Raw genomic sequence first — 15,996 nt, 5'->3', positions numbered from 1 at the left:
TAGAGTGCTTTCCTACTTAGCATGTGCACGACTGTGGGTCTGAGTCAGTCAATTAATGAGTAAATACATGGTTCTTTTTCCTGCGTGTGTAGGGCATTGGTTGCTACATGTTCCGAATCGATGACTCGGAGGTAGTGGATGCCACCATGCATGGGAATGCCGCCCGCTTCATCAATCACTCCTGTGAGCCTAACTGCTACTCTCGGGTCATCAATATCGATGGGCAGAAGCACATAGTCATCTTCGCCATGCGTAAGATCTACCGAGGGGAGGAGCTCACCTATGACTACAAGTTCCCCATCGAGGATGCCAGCAACAAGCTGCCCTGCAACTGTGGCGCCAAGAAATGCCGGAAGTTCCTGAACTAATGCTGCTCGTCTTCCTTTGATGGAGTGCCAGGACCCAGGGCCACCCAAAGCCATGCTGAAGGATTTCCCAGCAGCCAGGAGCTCCAGGATTGAGCGGGCAGTTGAGGGTCCTCTGGCCGAGTACCCTGGTGTCCCACATTCACATCATGTGATCATAGTGAGAGAGGGGGGTCTCAAAGAAAAAACCATGGTTGGCTTTCTCCTGGGGCCTTGTGTTTGTTGTGAAGTGTGGGACACGGGCTTCCGGGAGACTGGCCCGGAAGGAGCGTGCGTGGAGAGGGTTTCGTACAGGAGATGGGATCTGAGCATGTCCTCAGAGCATTTGTCGTCCTCACCTCAGCCCTCGCCCTTGAGCGATGGTCAGATAAGGCCCCAGATATAGGGCTGGGGGGATACCTGGTAGTTTACCAGTCAGGCCTGGCCTGCGGCCATCTGTTCACAGACAGACGGTCTGGTGGTTTTCCCTACGACTTGTGAGTTCACTTTGGTTGGGAGACAGGTTTCCTAGCACCTCTGGTGTCAAAAGGCTGTCTTGGGGTTGTGCCAATTAATTACCAAACATTGAGCCTGTGGCTGTAAGTGGGAGTGTTACCTGTGAGCCTTACCGCAGCCAGTGACCTTTCTTGACGATAGGAGCGGCTCCCTCTCCATCCCTCCTTCCCCTCCTCCTCCACTCCTCCATCCTTCATCTGCTGCTTTCCCATTCTTCTTTCTGGGTGGCAGGGCTTACCTCCCTGCTCAAGGACACTCCAGAAAGTCCCCTGAGCCTGTAAGCACTCCAGGGGGGGGAAGTGGACAGGAGCCATTGGCCATAACCAGACAGAATTCCGAGATCTCATAAAGCTCCTCGGAGAGTTTTAAAGTGATATATGTAGCAAGATTTTTTTTTTAAGCAAGCTAAAGATAATTTAAACAGGATCTGAATCATGCAGCAGCCAGAGTACAGTAACCGGGATAAGCCCCAGCCCCTTCCTAGGACAGGCTTACTTTCTTTTCCCTTTCTTAAAAGACATAGGATGATTAATTTCCAAATGGTCAGTGTCCAGCTAAAAGAACACTAATGAGATCTCAAGGCCCCAGACTTGGGGGACTAGGCCTCCCGAGCTGAGGGGCCTCTGCCAGCTGTGTGCCGCCTGGCTGAGCAGGTTTAATGGCACTACTGCCCCGGTTACTTGTGGACAAACAGCAGCCAATGTTTCTTTCCTCCCCACGCTAGTGTCTTGAACCTGTTCAATTAAGTCATTGGATTTTGCTCTGTTCTGTTTACAGTTTACTATTTAAGGTTTTATAAATGTAAATATATTTTGTATATTTTTCTATGCGAAGCACTTCATAGGGAGAAGCACTTAACGACGAGGCTATTTTTTAAACCGTGGTATTATCCTAATTTAAAAGAAGACCGGTTTTTAATGATTTTTTATTTTCATAGGATGAAGTTAGAGAAAATATTCAGCTGTCCACACAGAGTCTGGTTTTTCCTGCCCAGCTTCCCCCTGGAAGGTGTACTTTTTGTTGTTCCATGTGTAGTTTGTTTGTGCCCGTTGACCTAGATGTTCCCTGGCTCTGCTCTTTACGGTAATGGAGAAGGAAGGTCACCCGCTCCATTAGGCACTGCCCTCCATTGCCAAGGAAGCTCCTAGAGGCTACAGTACCTTGGCACACCGGTCTCCTGCACTGCCCCCTCCCTCTGGAGCAGCTCCAGAGTGCCGAGCAGCGCTCCATTTCCCTCGCCTTTCTCTTTCAGAGTCAGCAGCCAACAAGTTGGCGACCTGACATTTGCCATTCCTGTCTGCCTCATAGATCATCCCCTTTCCTTCCTCTCTGCCCGCCAAGTCCTTGTTCCTACAAAGAACCCACTGACACCTCGTGCCCTCTTCGGGGGCAGCCTGTTGAAACTGAAGCACAGCCTGACCACTCGCGATCAAGCAGATCTCTGCACCTGCCACAAGGTTTCAGGGTAGTGGAGTCCACGTAGAGGGTGGGGCGTCCTTTTCTCCTGCGGAAGTCAGCCAAGCAATATGATACAGCCCAGCACTCTCTGCCCAGGACTCACGGCTCTGCTGTGCCTTCCATCCTGGGCTCCCTTTTCTTCCATGACCTTAAGAACTTTGTCTGGTGGCTTTGCTGGAACATTGTCACTGTTTCCACTGTCACGTGGGACGCCCAGCACTGTGGCCAGGATGGCAGAGACTTCCTTGTCATCGTGGAGAAGTGCCAGCAGGGGCTGGGAAAAGCACTCTGCCCAGACCTCACCTCCCACCCTCCTTTTGCCCATGAACAAGATGCAGTGGCCCGAGGGGTTCCACTGGTGTCTGGTTTCCTTTCTTATTGCACTGTGTGAGGTTTTTTTGTAAATCCTTGTATTCCTATTTTTTTTAATGAGAAAAATTGAAGCTGCATTTGTTACTGAAACGATTAATGCACTGATGGGTCATGCATTCACCTTGAGAGAGACCCAAAGGCCAGTCAGAGGGTGGGGGAAACTCAGCTAACAGACCTAGTTACTGCCCTGCTAGGCCATGCTGTACTGTGAGCCCCCTCCTCATCCTCTTTCTACAACCCCGACCCCTGAGGACAGGGGAGGAACCCACCTTCCTCCTCCTACCAGCTGCAGAAGGTTTGCCTTGCTTCCCACCCTCTGTCAACCACAGAAAGAGAAATCCTTCTTTCAGCTCAGCCTTGAGTCCATTGCCAAAACTCAGCATACCTGCCAGCAACTTGGGGGATAAGCCAGTCTCCCCACAAGGGGGACGGGGCGGCAGAACAAAGGGCACAGCTGTCTCCAAAACCTGTCTGACTTCATTGTGAAAGTGACCAAGAGAACCTCCGCACAGAAGTGCAGCTTTGAGGACCTCCGTGGTGGGTCATTCCCGAGAATCCCCCCAGGGGCGATCCCCATCCCCAGGAGTGACAGCTGCAAACCCCGGGTTCTCAGAGCCAGCTCACTAAGGCTTTGCTGCTAGAACCTGTTGTGGCTGCATCTCCTGGTGGCCAGGACAACTGTGGAACCAGAATAGCTGCATGGCGCTGACCCTTTGGCCGGAACTTGGTCCCTGGACTCCTTCATCGTTATCCACCATGTCCAGCACAACCCCTTCCCTGTTTTTAGACCAATCACAATTTAGGGGGAAGCCCTGGCACCTCTTAGGTTTTCAACCCAACCTCCTTTGCCAGGACCCAGCTCACCTCTATCAACCCCCGGCCAATCCAATGAGCACCATGCAGCAACCTTGATTTAAAAAAAAAAAAAAAAAAAAGACTAAAAAAAAATTTAAAAAACAAAAAAAACCTAAAAATTAAAAAAATACAACACACATATAAAAAAGACAAAAAAAAATATTTTAATGAATGTATCTTTCTAAAGGACTGACGCTCAATCAAATACCTGAAAATACTAAAGGTCAGAGCCTCATCAGATGTTCACTTTTTTTGGATTTGGGATTCTTTTTCATAGAAACCAAGTTGGGTTTTTGTTGTTGTTGTTGTTTTTAAGGAAAAGCGGGTCATTGCAAAGGGCTGGGTGTAATTTTACGTTTCCTTTCCTTCGTTTTAAAGCAATACAAAGTTATTGAACAGATAGTTTTGTGCCGAATCATGAAAAATCATGAATACCAGTCAAGTCTCACACTCGGAAAACTTGCAACCTTTCTGTTTGTTTGTTTGTTTTGGTTTTCAAATAAATATAAATATATATATATATAGGAACTAATATAGGAATGCACCAGTGTAACAAAGCCTCGTTCAGTCCCTGGCTTTTACTTCTCTTAACACTATAGATAAGGATTGTGTCGCAGTTGCTAGTAGAGGCAGGGAAACATCAGGTTCCTGGAGCCTCGGAGTCCTACACAGGAACCAACCCCGAACCACAAAGGGATGACAGACGCCCGTCCCCAAGGTCAGAGTGCAGTGAGAGACGGATCACCTGGGCTCTTCCTGCCGTGAACATTGCCGGCCGGTACCTGTACTCCTCGTTTCTCTACTTTTGGTTATGAATGTTGGGGTTACCACCTGCATTTAGGGGAAATTGTGTTCTGTGCTTTCTGGTTTCTTGTTCTGAAGTACACTAGTTCTGTCTTTCAACCAAGAAAATAGATTTGTGGTGTTTCTTTTCCTGAACTTAACAGTCTCCTTAGCAAATACAGGTAGTTGAATAATTGTTTCAAGAGCTGAACAGTGACAAGCTTCATTTCTAGAATTAAGACATTTCTCAACAGCTGTATCATGTAAAATGGATCTTTTGGGGTTTTTTTGTTTTTTGTTTTGTTCCCCTTTTTCCCCTTGTGTTCTTCCAAGCTTCTGGTTAGAGAAAAAGCGGGGGTGGGGGAGGAAAATGTGTCTAAAGTCCATCAGTGTTAACTCCCTGAGACAGGGATGAAGGAGAATACTTTAATAGTTCAAAAAATAATAATGCTGAAAGCTCTCTACGAAAGACTGAATGTAAAAGTAAAAAGTGTACATAGTTGTAAAAACAAAAAAAGGAGTTTTTAAACATGTTTATTTTCTATGCACTTTTTTTTATTTAAGTGATAGTTTAATTAATAAACATGTCAAGTTTATTGCTGCACTCTGCCTCGATTCCTTTGGCCTCGGTAGGGGTGGGGAAGGGAGGGGGAGTTACCTTGTGAATGAGTTACCTTGTGAATGAGGTGCCTTCCAACCTCCTCCCCCCCCCCTTTTTTTTTTTTTTTTTTGGTTTTTCGATCAACCTCCCTTCTTTAAGATGGTTCCCTTCCCTGGAGTGTCCTCCACTGAGCAGTGATGTGTATCGGGGACCTCACAGGTTCCGGGTCGAAGGACTTCCTTTCTGTCTACCTGTCTCCTCTAATAGGAGGTTGGTGGTTTCTAACCCGACCATAGTAAAACGAAAGCATTTGGTACCCTCAATGTCCACTCCACCTTCAGACTGAAACAGGATTTGTTTATTCTGGCTAGGGGTATGGGTCCAGTTGGGAAATACTGTAAAACTACCAGGCCAGGTCGCTAACCCTGGCCATGGAGGCTGAGCAAAGGGCTGGAAGACACCCCTTCTGACTTGGGGGCGGTCCCCAAACAGAACCTCCTCCATTCACAACTGCCAGCCAAAGGCCCTACCTACCCTGTTCCCCGTCTTCCCTTGTACCCTGGGTTACCGTTTGGGACTTGTGGAGCTGAGCACCATGGGGAGTCCGAACGACCAGGCAGTGCTGCAGGCCATCTTCAACCCTGACTCCCCCTTTGGAGACGTCATTGGCTTGGACCCAGACGAAGCAAAGAAAGAAGACGATGAAGGTAAATCTTTGACCCTGGCGTCTACCTCTCCATAGGCCTGCTGGCTGGCGCCTGAGGTACAGGATGTGGTGAGGCCGGACTTGCAGATTCCTCCCTTGCAGATTATGTCTGTGATTGGAACCAGAGAGGTCCTCTAAAGTTCAGGGCTTAGGGTTGGCAGGAATCGCTCTGCCAGAGGCGGCCAGAGTTTCTCCGTCATTCAGCCCTCACACCACTAAACCCATCTTCCCGTGATCTGAGCGTAACTGCGCTGGCTGAAGTCAACCGCTCAAAGCTTTGACATAAGGGGGGGGGGGGTTTACACACACCCTCCCCCCAGCAACAAGGGTGGAAGACAAACAGCGGGATGGCAGCTCGGTTGACATACCCTGCCATAACATCAGAGCTTCATTTGTTGAGCACATGACAAGCCAGGCGCTGAGCTAGCTAGCTCTTCCCCCAGGGGAACGGCGTGGTCCGTTGCCTGGTAATGAAGATGTTCGGGGCTTTGCTTCTGCAGGAGTTGAAGGCTGAGCCTTACTTACCGCAGCTTCAGGCTGAAAATCTGAAGGACAGATCTGGAGTGATTTTCACAACCTGGGACTGTTACGGTGGTCTTTGTGTCAGAGGCAGTGTGTAAAGCAAAATGAGGACAAGCCAAAAAGCCAAAGAAAAGGGTGCAAATCTAAGCTCTACAACCTGGGACTGTGGTCTAGAACAAGTCACCAATGTGCAAGTGTCCCTTTCCCAGGTCTCTTAGCCAGTTCTGGTTCACAGTTTTCATGACCTCAGCTACTCCTATCCCTCCCTGACTCCGCAAGTTACCTCTGCTGTGATTCACGCCCGGTCAGCTCTGGTTTGGGTGCCATAATGCTGCAGCCCAAGGTGTCTTTTCATTTTCTCCCCCACTGTACCTATCCCCACCTTGTTTCTTCCCCGGTGCAGATGGAGCTTTCCCTCAAGCACAGTTGGAGCAGGCCAAGGCCCTGGAGCTGCAGGGAGTGAGGGCCGCCGAAGCTGGGGACCTCCACACAGCCCTGGAGAGGTTTAGCCGCGCCATTGGCCTGCTACCTGAGAGAGCGTCCGCCTACAACAACCGGGCTCAAGCCCGGCGGCTCCAGGGGGATGTAGCAGGTGAGGGGAAGACACCAGAGATCCTCCACGGAAAGAATCCCTCCCTTGAAGGGCAGAGATGAATTGGCTGTGGGGTGAGGGCATAGGAACAGAGACCCTAAACTCCCTGACACCCATGTTCTTACCTATAAAATCCAGGACAGGGTTTGGATTCTGCTAGCTTCATGAAATAGTTAGGGAAACCAAGAGGCTACATTCTGTTCGTGAACTTAAGGAACATTTAATAAGAGCCTTCCAGGCAACAATAGGCTAAAAGTAGAGGGCATGAGGATAAAACATTTATATAGCAGTCACTGTGGATAGGCATGATGCACTCAACTAGGCTGTACTAACTATCCCCATGACCACCCAAAAAGATGTGTTGTCAATTCCATTGTGAAGATGAAGGAAAGGAAGCATACAGAGATTAAATCGCGTCCCCAGTGTCCTCCAGTGAGGGGTGGCTAGCCTCAGCTATGAACGAGGTGGCAGGGCTCTAAATCCCACGGTACTGCTCCCGAGGGAACTCTTAACTAGGCTAATAGCTAATAGAAAGCAGCATTAGACCTCTTCCTGAAGGGCAAGTTCTGAAACATGAGGAATTAGCTGATACAGTCTCCAGGAGCCTAGAAAGCATGCCCAGGTCCGAGGAGCCTCAGATCTCCAGGCTGGCTGCAGCAGCCCCCATGGAAGGATGGAAAGCGGAGCTTTGCAGAAGTGTGCAGAGACCCAAGGGTGACAAACTACAAGTGTCAGACTGAGAAGGTGGTCGTCACTCAAGGACTTAGCTTGACCAGGGAAGGTAACTGGATCAAACCTGGTGTATTCAGGTGACTGTGACTAGAATGGGGATCATGGGACATCGAGGAATAGGACTAGGGATTGGAGGCCAGGTGGATGTGAAGTGTAAGCCAGAGACCTGGTAGGACTAGTTGGCGGGGGTGTCCTAGAACCTAAACTAGAGAATTTGGACTCCATTCTAAAGACAGAAGATACCCAAAGAGCTCCTTTGCAGGCTTGTCTGCCATAGGCTGTTGGTGACAGCCTGCAGATGGAAAGCGGGGGTATCAGAGGTGACTCCACCTGTAGAGGCTTGGATTCCAGCAGACTAGCTGTGGAGAGGGGGACTGAGCAATGCCTGGTCCCAGAGGGGCTCAGTTTGCAGTCTGGGTGGGGTAGGGAGTGTAGCTCTACTGTGTTTCCTGAACCAGAACTAGCCTTTCTCCAGGATGGTGCTGAGCAAAGCCAGGGGCCTGGCAGCCACTTTAGGAGACTGTAGAGAATATGGATTGAAGGAGGGTCCGGAGACAGCAGCTGGTGGACTTCACAAAACCCCCACACTGGCTGCCTGAGGTTCTGAGTTCTGACACTCAACCCAAGTACATTCCTCTGAGAATCACAAAAATAAAACAGGGTAGCCAGCTCTGGCTCCACGACCTCCTTCCAGTGAAATTAGATACAGGGTAATGAAGACCATGGAGATAATGAAGGAGGAAATGAGAAGAATGCCGCTTTCATAGCCTGCAGTAGAAAAGGGTTCGGAAAGGCGAAATGAGGAGATTGACTTCATAGCAAGAAACAGTTGTGCAGCTAATGATATGTTTCTTATTAACTTTAAGTGCGTTGGTGTGAAGGTGTCTGATCCCCTGGACCTGGAGTTACAGCCGGTTGTGAGCAGTCAGTCAGTGCTCTTAACGGCTGAGCCACCTCTTCAGCCCCAAGGATACATTTTTGAACTCTAGGATTCAGAGTGGGTCACCAAGCATACAGTAGATGCTTAGCTGTTTATCCGGGTGTGAGCTTCCAGCTCTTTGGCAGTTGGCAGATTCACTAATACAATGACCAAATGCTCTCAGCAACTTTCAAGTTTGGGTCCATCAGTGGTAGAACATTACCGGGGACAAGGCCAGGGCGAGCCTTGGACTTTAATCTCAGCTTTGCCCGTGGGTGGCCCCCAAGCCACGTCTATTAACCCGTCACCTCCCTATTAGGAATGACAACCCCTCTTGGCTCAAAAGTCTGCCACACAAAGGCGGGTTGTGAATTGCGGGGATGGGCTGCTCGGCGGGTGGGCTGGGGCTCGGATGCCCGCACCACGCTGACCTGCGCCATCTCCCCCCCTCCACCCCCACCCTGGTCGGCCGCAGGCGCCCTGGAGGACTTGGAGCGCGCGGTGACATTGAGCGGCGGCCGGGGTCGTGCCGCCTGCCAGAGCTTCGTGCAGCGCGGGCTGCTGGCGCGATTGCAGGGCCGGGACGACGACGCCCGCAGGGACTTCGAGCAGGCGGCGCGACTGGGCAGCCCGTTCGCGCGGCGCCAGCTGGTGCTGCTCAACCCGTACGCCGCGCTGTGCAACCGGATGCTGGCCGACATGATGGGGCAGCTGCGCGCGCCCACCAATGGGCGCTGAGCGCGGCCGCGGGATAATGGAGAAGGGGAACCCTGACCCAACCAGGACCCAATAAAACTTCCTGGACTGCCGACTGTGTCTGCTTTGCGTCCGCCGACTCACCAGCCAGCCTCAGGGTGGGGACCCCGGAGCGGACGGGAGAAGGCGGGGCTGGAGCGGCCACCTGCCCGTGCTCGGGCAGCGATTGGTCCTGCCTGGCGTGGGCCCCGCCTTTGCAGCGGACTGCGGCGCTCCCCAGATTTAAGCAATTGCTGGGGCGCTGCTCCGGGAGGGAGCCAGGTGAGCTAGGATGCTCCGAAGCCCCGGATGCTCCGCCGACCTCCCCCCCCCAATCCCCCGGCTCCGCGATGCTCTCAACCCAAGTCCACCAGAGCAGCGGAGATTGGGAAAGGGGTGCATGGCGAGAGGTGGGAGGGAGAGCCAGTCCAGGAGAGGACCGGGTCAGGAGAAGGACGATCCCATGGAGGAAAGGGGAAGGACGTGTGTGTGTGTGTGTGTGTGTGTGTGTGTGTGTGTGTGTGTGTGTGTGTGTGTGTGTGTGTGTGTGTGTGTGTGTGTGTGTGTGTCTGTGTGTGTCTGTGTCTGTCTGTCATCACCTACTGTCACTGCTGGCTTCTGTGCCCGCAGAGTGTCTCTCTTCCTTTGGATCTTGTTGATCGTGCCTGTTTGTGCCCGTGTCTTGGCCGCTGTGGGCCAGTCTACACCAGTGCATGGTAAATTCTTGCAGGAATTGCTAGACCTGCCTGGCTGGTACGGAGGCTATATATACCCTTTTCTCAGCAGCCTGGAGGTCGATCCCTGACCACCATGGAGTTGCCTCTAAGCCAAGCTACCCTCCGGCACACACTGCTGCTCCTGCCGGCCCTCTTAAGTTCAGGTACACCCCTGTTCATCCTTTGGCCAAACATTTAAGGGGCCAGAGCCCCCTCTTTGCTCTCCTTGTTGCCTCTCTTCTCAAGACACCCACTCCAGGCCCCTGAGCTGGGTTCCCCTACCTCCACATCCCTATCCTAAGTCCAGCCAGGCCCTGGTGAGAGAAACCAGCTTGCCTGTCTCTTGGCCTGCTGCCCCTCTGTAACTGGTCCTCACCACGGTCTGTCTGAGCCCCTCCCAGAGGCTGCCTGCTGTGTTCCAGGTCAGGGGGAGCTGGCGCCACAGATTGATGGTCAGACCTGGGCTGAGAGAGCACTTCGGGAGAATGAGCGCCATGCCTTCACCTGTCGGGTGGCAGGGGGATCCGCCACTCCCCGATTAGCCTGGTACCTGGATGGACAGCTACAGGAGGCCACCACTTCAAGACTACTGAGTGTGGGCGGGGAGGCCTTCTCTGGAGGCACCAGCACTTTCACGGTCACTGCCCAGCGTGCCCAGCATGAGCTTAACTGCTCCCTACAGGACCCAGGGAGTGGCCGGTCAGCCAACGCCTCTGTCATTCTCAATGTGCAATGTAAGTATTCCTGAGGTGGGCAGGGAGAGCCATTACTGGACCCCCCAACAGGAGAGTTTTGAGTTTTGAGTGTTTCGTTTTGAGGCAGTCTTACTACATAGCCTAGGCTGGCCTCAAACTTGCAAATCTGTCTCAGCTTCCCTAGTGCTGAGATTACTGGTATGCATGACATATTCATCTTTAACCGGACATTCACAAACATTAAACACTTTGCAGTGTAGCTTGCTTTATCCTCATTGATCTTATAAGGGAATTTCTATTTTCGTCCCTATTTTGCAAATGAGAAACTGAGGCACAAACATGTTGAACAGTCTGCCCAAGGTCACACCACCGTTAAGAAGCAGGGCCAGGATGCAAATCCAGACCCTTTGGCTAGCTTTCTACTCTTTTTTATTTTTTTTTTCAAGATTTATTTATTTATTATGTATACAGTGTTCTGCCTACATGTATGCCTGCAGGCCAGAAGAGGGCACCAGATCTCATTATAGATGGTTGTGAGCCACCATGTGGTTGCTGGAAATTGAACTCAGGACCTCTGGAAGAGCAGCCAGTGCTCTTAACTGCTGAGCCATCTCTCCAGCCCTCTTTTTTATTTTTATACTTTGAGACTTTCTTCAAAGCTACTACATAGCCAAGGATGACTATGAACTTCTGGTCTTCTTCCACCTCTCCAGTGCCGATGTCATAGGCAAGTGCTACCATGCCTGGTATGACTGAACCCAGGACTTTGTGTATGGTAGGCAAACTCTCTACCAAATAAGCTACAGCCTCAGCCCAGGGTTTTTAATTTGTTTGGTTTTTGAGACAGGGTTTCTCTGTGTAGCTTTGGAGCCTGTCCTGGAACTCGCTCTGTAGCACAGGCTGACCTCGAACTCACAGAGATCCGATGCCTCTACCTCCCGAGTGCTGGGATTAAAGGCGTGGACCACCACCGCCCGGCTGGGTTTTTTAATTTTAAGACAGAGTCTTGCTGTGTATCCAAAAGTGGCCTCAAACTGGAAATCCCTGTCTAAGCTTCCAGAGTGCTGAGATTACAGGCATGACCACCACATCTGGTTTTATGCTTTGCTCGGCATCAAACTCAGGGCTTTTTGCATGGTGGGCAAACACGCTACCGACTGAGCCACATGCCCAGTCCCCTGGCTTTTATTATCTTACTCACTGTGAGTTAATGCTGGGCAAGCAGGCCCAGCTACTTGTTCCTTAATGTTCCTTCTGGGGAAACGTTCCTAGGCCCTGGTTTCCATCCACATCTGGGTAAAGGGCCAGAGTGAGGGACCTGTAACGAAAGCGCATTTTTCTGTGCTCTGCTCTAGTTAAACCAGAGATTGCCCAGGTCGGGGCCAAGTATCAGGAAGGTCAGGGCCCAGGCCTTCTGGTTGTCCTGTTTGCCCTGGTGCGGGCCAACCCGCCTGCCAATGTCACCTGGATTGACCAGGATGGGTCAGTGACTGTGAATGCCTCTGACTTCCTGGTGCTGGATGCTCAGAACTATCCCTGGCTCACAAACCACACCGTGCACCTGCAGCTCCACAGCTTGGCACACAACCTCTCAGTGGTGGCTACCAATGATGTGGGTGTCACCAGTGCCTCACTTCCAGCTCCAGGTAAGCCACTGGCCTGGCAAACCCTCGGGTGGGTGCAGGGATCCTGAATGGAAAGGGAGGGCTTGTAGCCCCGTGGGTGGATCTTGCGGATGAGTTGTTCCCAGCCACCTTGGGCAAGGGCGGAGTAGTTGGAGCCGTGGCATGTCGGGGTCGGGGGTGCTGCTCACTTGCAAACTAACCAGTGGACAATCTGCAGGGCTCCTGGCCTCCCGAGTGGAAGTGCCACTGCTGGGCATCGTTGTGGCTGGAGGGCTTGCCTTGGGCACTCTAGTGGGGTTCAGTACCTTGGTGGCCTGCCTGGTCTGCAGGAAAGAGAGGAAAACTAAAGGTAGGGTCAGAGGCAGAGGAGGCCGAGGGTGGTGGGAGAGTAACGGTGAAGTTGGGGGGTGGCAGGCAGAGCCGGGCAGAGCCCGCCATCTCTGCCATGTGGCAGACACTTGCTGGGCAGGGCTGGGGGTGTGGCTGCGTGCCCTGCAGACAGCAGGGACAGGTCCTGGAGCCGTCTCCGGTCCCAGGACCAGGCCTGGGCATTTGAGAGACGCTTGGCTCAAGGGTCTTGAGTCTGAACGGGCAGGGGGCAGAGCCCAGCATGGGAGGGCACACTGACTCTGTGGCATGGTTTCTTTGTCCTCAGGCCCCTCCCGGCGTCCATCTCTGATATCTAGGTAATGCTTCCTGGGGCTGGGCAGATGGGCTAAACTAAAACGCAAGGCACTGGATTTGAAACTAAAGGACAGGTGGTCACCTGGGCTTCTGGGAGGTCTGGATTGAGCCTCAAAGCAGACTGCGTGCCTGCTGGTAGCAGGGTCTGTCTCCGCCTTTGTCTATCCTGTAGTGACTCCAATAACCTGAAACTGAATAATGTACGCCTGCCGCGTGAGAACATGTCCCTCCCATCCAACCTTCAGCTCAATGACCTCACTCCGGATCTCAGAGGTATGCCTGGGACCGGTTCTCTCCCTGGGCTCCATCTTGAGAACTTCTAAGAGAGTCCCCGGTCCTTAGGAGGACGCGTGTCCCCTTAGGCCAAGCCCTGCCCTGGCGCCACCCCATCTGTCACCCGACAGGGAAAGCAACAGAGCGGCCAGCGGCTCAGCACAGCAGCCGTCCGGAGCTTCTAGAAGCTGAGCATGGCGGCCTCCTCACCAGCCAAGGTACTGAGCAGGGCCCTGCTGTTCTCCTCAGCTCCTCTGCACATCCCTGTGCTCGTACCCAACGCCCCTGGGTGCCGGGGCAGAAAGGGCTCTCCCATGCTCCAGAGAACCAGCGTCACTAAGCCCCTGGCATCTCTGATGCGCAGGCTTCATCCGTCTCCCGATGTTGGGCTACATCTACCGAGTGTCCAGTGTAAGCAGTGATGAGATCTGGCTCTGAGCTTGAGGGTGAGGCGTGAGGCCCAGGCGGCTTGTGGACCCCCCAGAGCACCCCACCCCGGTGTCTCCTTCAAGCCTTCCTCTGCCTGGCCATGCTGTGACCACGAAGAAGCCACGCCACTGCCACGTGGCCCTCCTGGTAGGGGTACCCTGAGGGTCATGCATGATGGATTTTATTATACTCTAACCTGAAAGGCATGGTCTAGCCTTGGCAAAACCGTTGGTCAGAGCTAGGCCCCTTGTGCTCACTCAGTCTGGGGTCTTGCATGTGACAACTGGGCCCAGGCAGATGGAACCTGGTGTGTTCAGGTGTCACCCCACATGTAAGAGGTTGGCCTACTACACGCTCCACATTAGTGTCCTCTGTACCTCGTGAGTAGGCAGAGGGGTGCCTATGTGGGGGACAGGAGGGTCCCTGCACAGTTCGGATGTTTGTCCTGCCCATGCTATGCAGCTTTTTCCCTCAGGGAAACCAGCCCCCCGCTAGTCGTAGAGAACCAGACTGCCCTTTGCTCAGGAACCGGCCCCTTGCCCAGGGACTGGCCAAGCACAAATGAGTCCCCTTTGCTGCATATGTCTCTGCCCGTCTGTCCCCATCTCCTCTTGGGCATCAAAGGTCACACACTAGACCTTCTCCTTCACTGGGCATTAGACTTCCACTGGCTGGAGCCCCCAGGTGGCTGGCAGCCTCTGGTGTTAGCACAAGATGAGCGGGAGGTGGTGACAGGTCGTTTGCCTCCCAGGACGGCGTGTAGCTATGCATCGTTTTGTACAAGTGTTCCCACTTTAAGCACATTCCCCAGGGAGAGGAGGGCCCATGGCTTTCTCAGGCTCCCCATGTTTGGCCTTCAGCAATTCACTGTGTTCTGAGCACTCAGGATTAATGGTTTCTCTCTCTGCATGTCTCTCCCCACGCAGTAGCATCCCTGACCAGTCCCTGGCTGCCCCATCCTATTTAGGAGATGGTCATAGTGGGTATATAAGTCAACAGTGCCACAAGATTTGGGGGGACAGAGAGAAAGCAGGAACCCACATAACCCCAAAGAGCTAAGAATGCTTTTAAACAGCAACATGTAAATGACCAGAGAACAATAGAGTACAGAGTCTATTTTCCCTTCTTGGTATCTTGTTTTGTAATTTTACTCTTGTTACTGGTTTGTGCCGCACACACAGTAAACTACCTTGACTGAATAAGTATGTCTTTGTTCATTCCTTCAACACTTTTTGTGTTTGTTTTTTGAGATAAGGACTCATGTAGTGTAGGCTAGCCTTGAATTCACTACTGGACAGAGGAGGATGAATAACCTTGACCGTCTGCTCTGCCTGCCTCCACCATGTACATGGGATCACAGCCACGTACCACCACCCTGGGTTTCCCAGTATGTTTTACAATGGACCCCATCCCCTTTCTTTCCGCTGTGCTAGTGACGGAAGCCGAGGCTTGGTGCATGCCACACAAGTGCTCAGCTACTAATCTACACTGCCAGTGTATACACAGCCTTCTCCCTCCCTCCCTCTCTCTCTCTTTTAAACATTTCCAGCAGTTTTATAACCACAAAACAGCACAGAGGATAATGTCCTGTACAAAACACAATAGATTCAAACAGAGGAAAAACATGGAGCACTTCACGAATTGGTGCGTCATCCTCGTGTAGGGCCATGCCAACCTTCTCTGCAGAGTTTTCAATCACAGTGAGCGCCTGTGTATCCCTAGGAGCAGCAGTTCAGTATCTGTTAGTTTAACATGGAACGTTAACTACCATGGGTAAGAACCACAGCCACGGTGGTCTGTTCCCTGAAAACCTAGTGGAGTATCTGAGCTCCTATCACAGCACACCTCCCCTCCTGAGTTAAACACTAACGCTGATGCTAAGGGAACAGAGAATAGACCGCCTGGCCTCGTGTCCAAGTGAGCAGCAACGAAGCCACCAGCCTGACGTGATCACAGCTGGTGTGAGTCTGTAGAAACGTGACCTGTCGTCTGTGTGTGTTGGTCTGTCAGGCTGACAGTGGAACCTCCCCCAATCCACCGAGGTCCCACTTGCTTCCCGTCAGTACTTGGCTCCATTACCCACGAGTGCAGTTGCTGACGCCCAAGTGGCCTTTCTCTCCATCCGCCATGTCTAGTCTCTGTCAGGCTCTGTTGGTTCTACCTCTACTGGCCTGTTTCTCCAGAGCAGGGAATACTGAAGGAGCAAGCAGACGGGCCTTGCTAGCTTTCCCTCCCCAGCATCTAGCAATCGATCCCAGTCTTTGGGGCGAGTCATATTTCTACATATTTGTCCTGGAGTCAGTCAAGCCTGTGCAATGAGGTCCCCATAAAAATTCCAAAAGATGGGGCTCAGACCTTCCAAACGTGTGTGTGTGTGTGTGTGTGTGTAATTCCTTGTTCTCATGCTCCTGGCCTGCATTTGTGTCTGTCATGAGGCAG

General features: G+C 52.1%; 3 protein-coding genes and 1 non-coding gene across 19 annotated transcripts in view; 3 read left to right on the top strand and 1 right to left on the bottom strand.

Moving 5' to 3' along the window:
* Kmt2a (lysine methyltransferase 2A) overlaps positions 1-3,040 on the top strand; it is an 81,290-nt gene extending 78,250 nt beyond the window's left edge. For all 10 annotated transcript variants that reach the window (XM_076576141.1, XM_076576146.1, XM_076576143.1 and 7 more), the window contains one exon: positions 93-3,040. In XM_076576141.1, the coding sequence (XP_076432256.1) occupies positions 93-368 (276 nt within the window). In that variant the 3' untranslated portion in view covers positions 369-3,040. The remainder of the gene's footprint in view (positions 1-92) is intronic.
* A 2,391-nt stretch (positions 3,041-5,431) lies between these two features.
* Ttc36 (tetratricopeptide repeat domain 36) lies at positions 5,432-9,209 on the top strand. Its single transcript, XM_006993375.4, has 3 exons — positions 5,432-5,636; positions 6,561-6,749; positions 8,876-9,209. The coding sequence occupies exons 1-3, from the start codon at positions 5,525-5,527 to the stop codon at positions 9,136-9,138; spliced, it is 564 nt and encodes a 187-aa protein (XP_006993437.1). The 5' UTR covers positions 5,432-5,524; the 3' UTR covers positions 9,139-9,209.
* Positions 9,199-14,760, top strand: Tmem25 (transmembrane protein 25). 7 transcript variants are annotated; one of them, XM_042280800.2, is made up of 10 exons: positions 9,521-9,578; positions 9,616-9,620; positions 9,922-10,015; positions 10,274-10,585; positions 11,902-12,192; positions 12,389-12,520; positions 12,827-12,857; positions 13,028-13,128; positions 13,260-13,346; positions 13,493-14,760. In XM_042280800.2, exons 1-10 carry the CDS (start codon positions 9,536-9,538, stop codon positions 13,564-13,566), a joined length of 1,170 nt encoding a protein of 389 aa, XP_042136734.1. In that variant the 5' UTR covers positions 9,521-9,535; the 3' UTR covers positions 13,567-14,760. The 7 variants fall into 7 exon arrangements, with proteins under 7 accessions (XP_042136733.1, XP_006993433.1, XP_042136731.1 ...); XM_042280799.2 differs by lacking the exons at positions 9,521-9,578; positions 9,616-9,620 and adding an exon at positions 9,199-9,417 and having other exon boundaries at positions 9,919-10,015; positions 13,218-13,346; positions 13,493-14,759; XM_006993371.4 differs by lacking the exons at positions 9,521-9,578; positions 9,616-9,620 and adding an exon at positions 9,273-9,417 and having other exon boundaries at positions 13,493-14,759.
* A 415-nt stretch (positions 14,761-15,175) lies between these two features.
* Positions 15,176-15,282, bottom strand: LOC121831210 (U6 spliceosomal RNA). Its single transcript, XR_006074589.2, has one exon. It is a non-coding gene; the product is annotated as a U6 spliceosomal RNA (small nuclear RNA).
* Between the last annotated feature and the right edge of the window lie 714 nt (positions 15,283-15,996).

Source organism: Peromyscus maniculatus, chromosome 7 (genome assembly GCF_049852395.1).
Source record: "Peromyscus maniculatus bairdii isolate BWxNUB_F1_BW_parent chromosome 7, HU_Pman_BW_mat_3.1, whole genome shotgun sequence".
Taxonomy (NCBI): Eukaryota; Metazoa; Chordata; class Mammalia; order Rodentia; family Cricetidae; genus Peromyscus; species Peromyscus maniculatus.
The sequence above is the reverse complement of the archived record's forward strand: the minus strand, read 5'-3'. Positions and strand labels throughout refer to the sequence as shown.

Coding starts and splice junctions, on each gene's coding strand:
- Ttc36 (XM_006993375.4), top strand. CDS start 5,525: ATGGGGAGTCCGAACGACCAGGCAGTGCTGCAGGCCATCTTCAACCCT. Junction 5,637..6,560: donor AAAGAAAGAAGACGATGAAG/GTAAATCTTTGA, acceptor TCCCCGGTGCAG/ATGGAGCTTTCCCTCAAGCA. Junction 6,750..8,875: donor GCTCCAGGGGGATGTAGCAG/GTGAGGGGAAGA, acceptor GGTCGGCCGCAG/GCGCCCTGGAGGACTTGGAG.
- Tmem25 (XM_042280796.2), top strand. CDS start 9,486: ATGCTCTCAACCCAAGTCCACCAGAGCAGCGGAGATTGGGAAAGGGGT. Junction 10,586..11,901: donor TGTCATTCTCAATGTGCAAT/GTAAGTATTCCT, acceptor GCTCTGCTCTAG/TTAAACCAGAGATTGCCCAG. Junction 13,129..13,217: donor CCTCACTCCGGATCTCAGAG/GTATGCCTGGGA, acceptor GTGTCCCCTTAG/GCCAAGCCCTGCCCTGGCGC.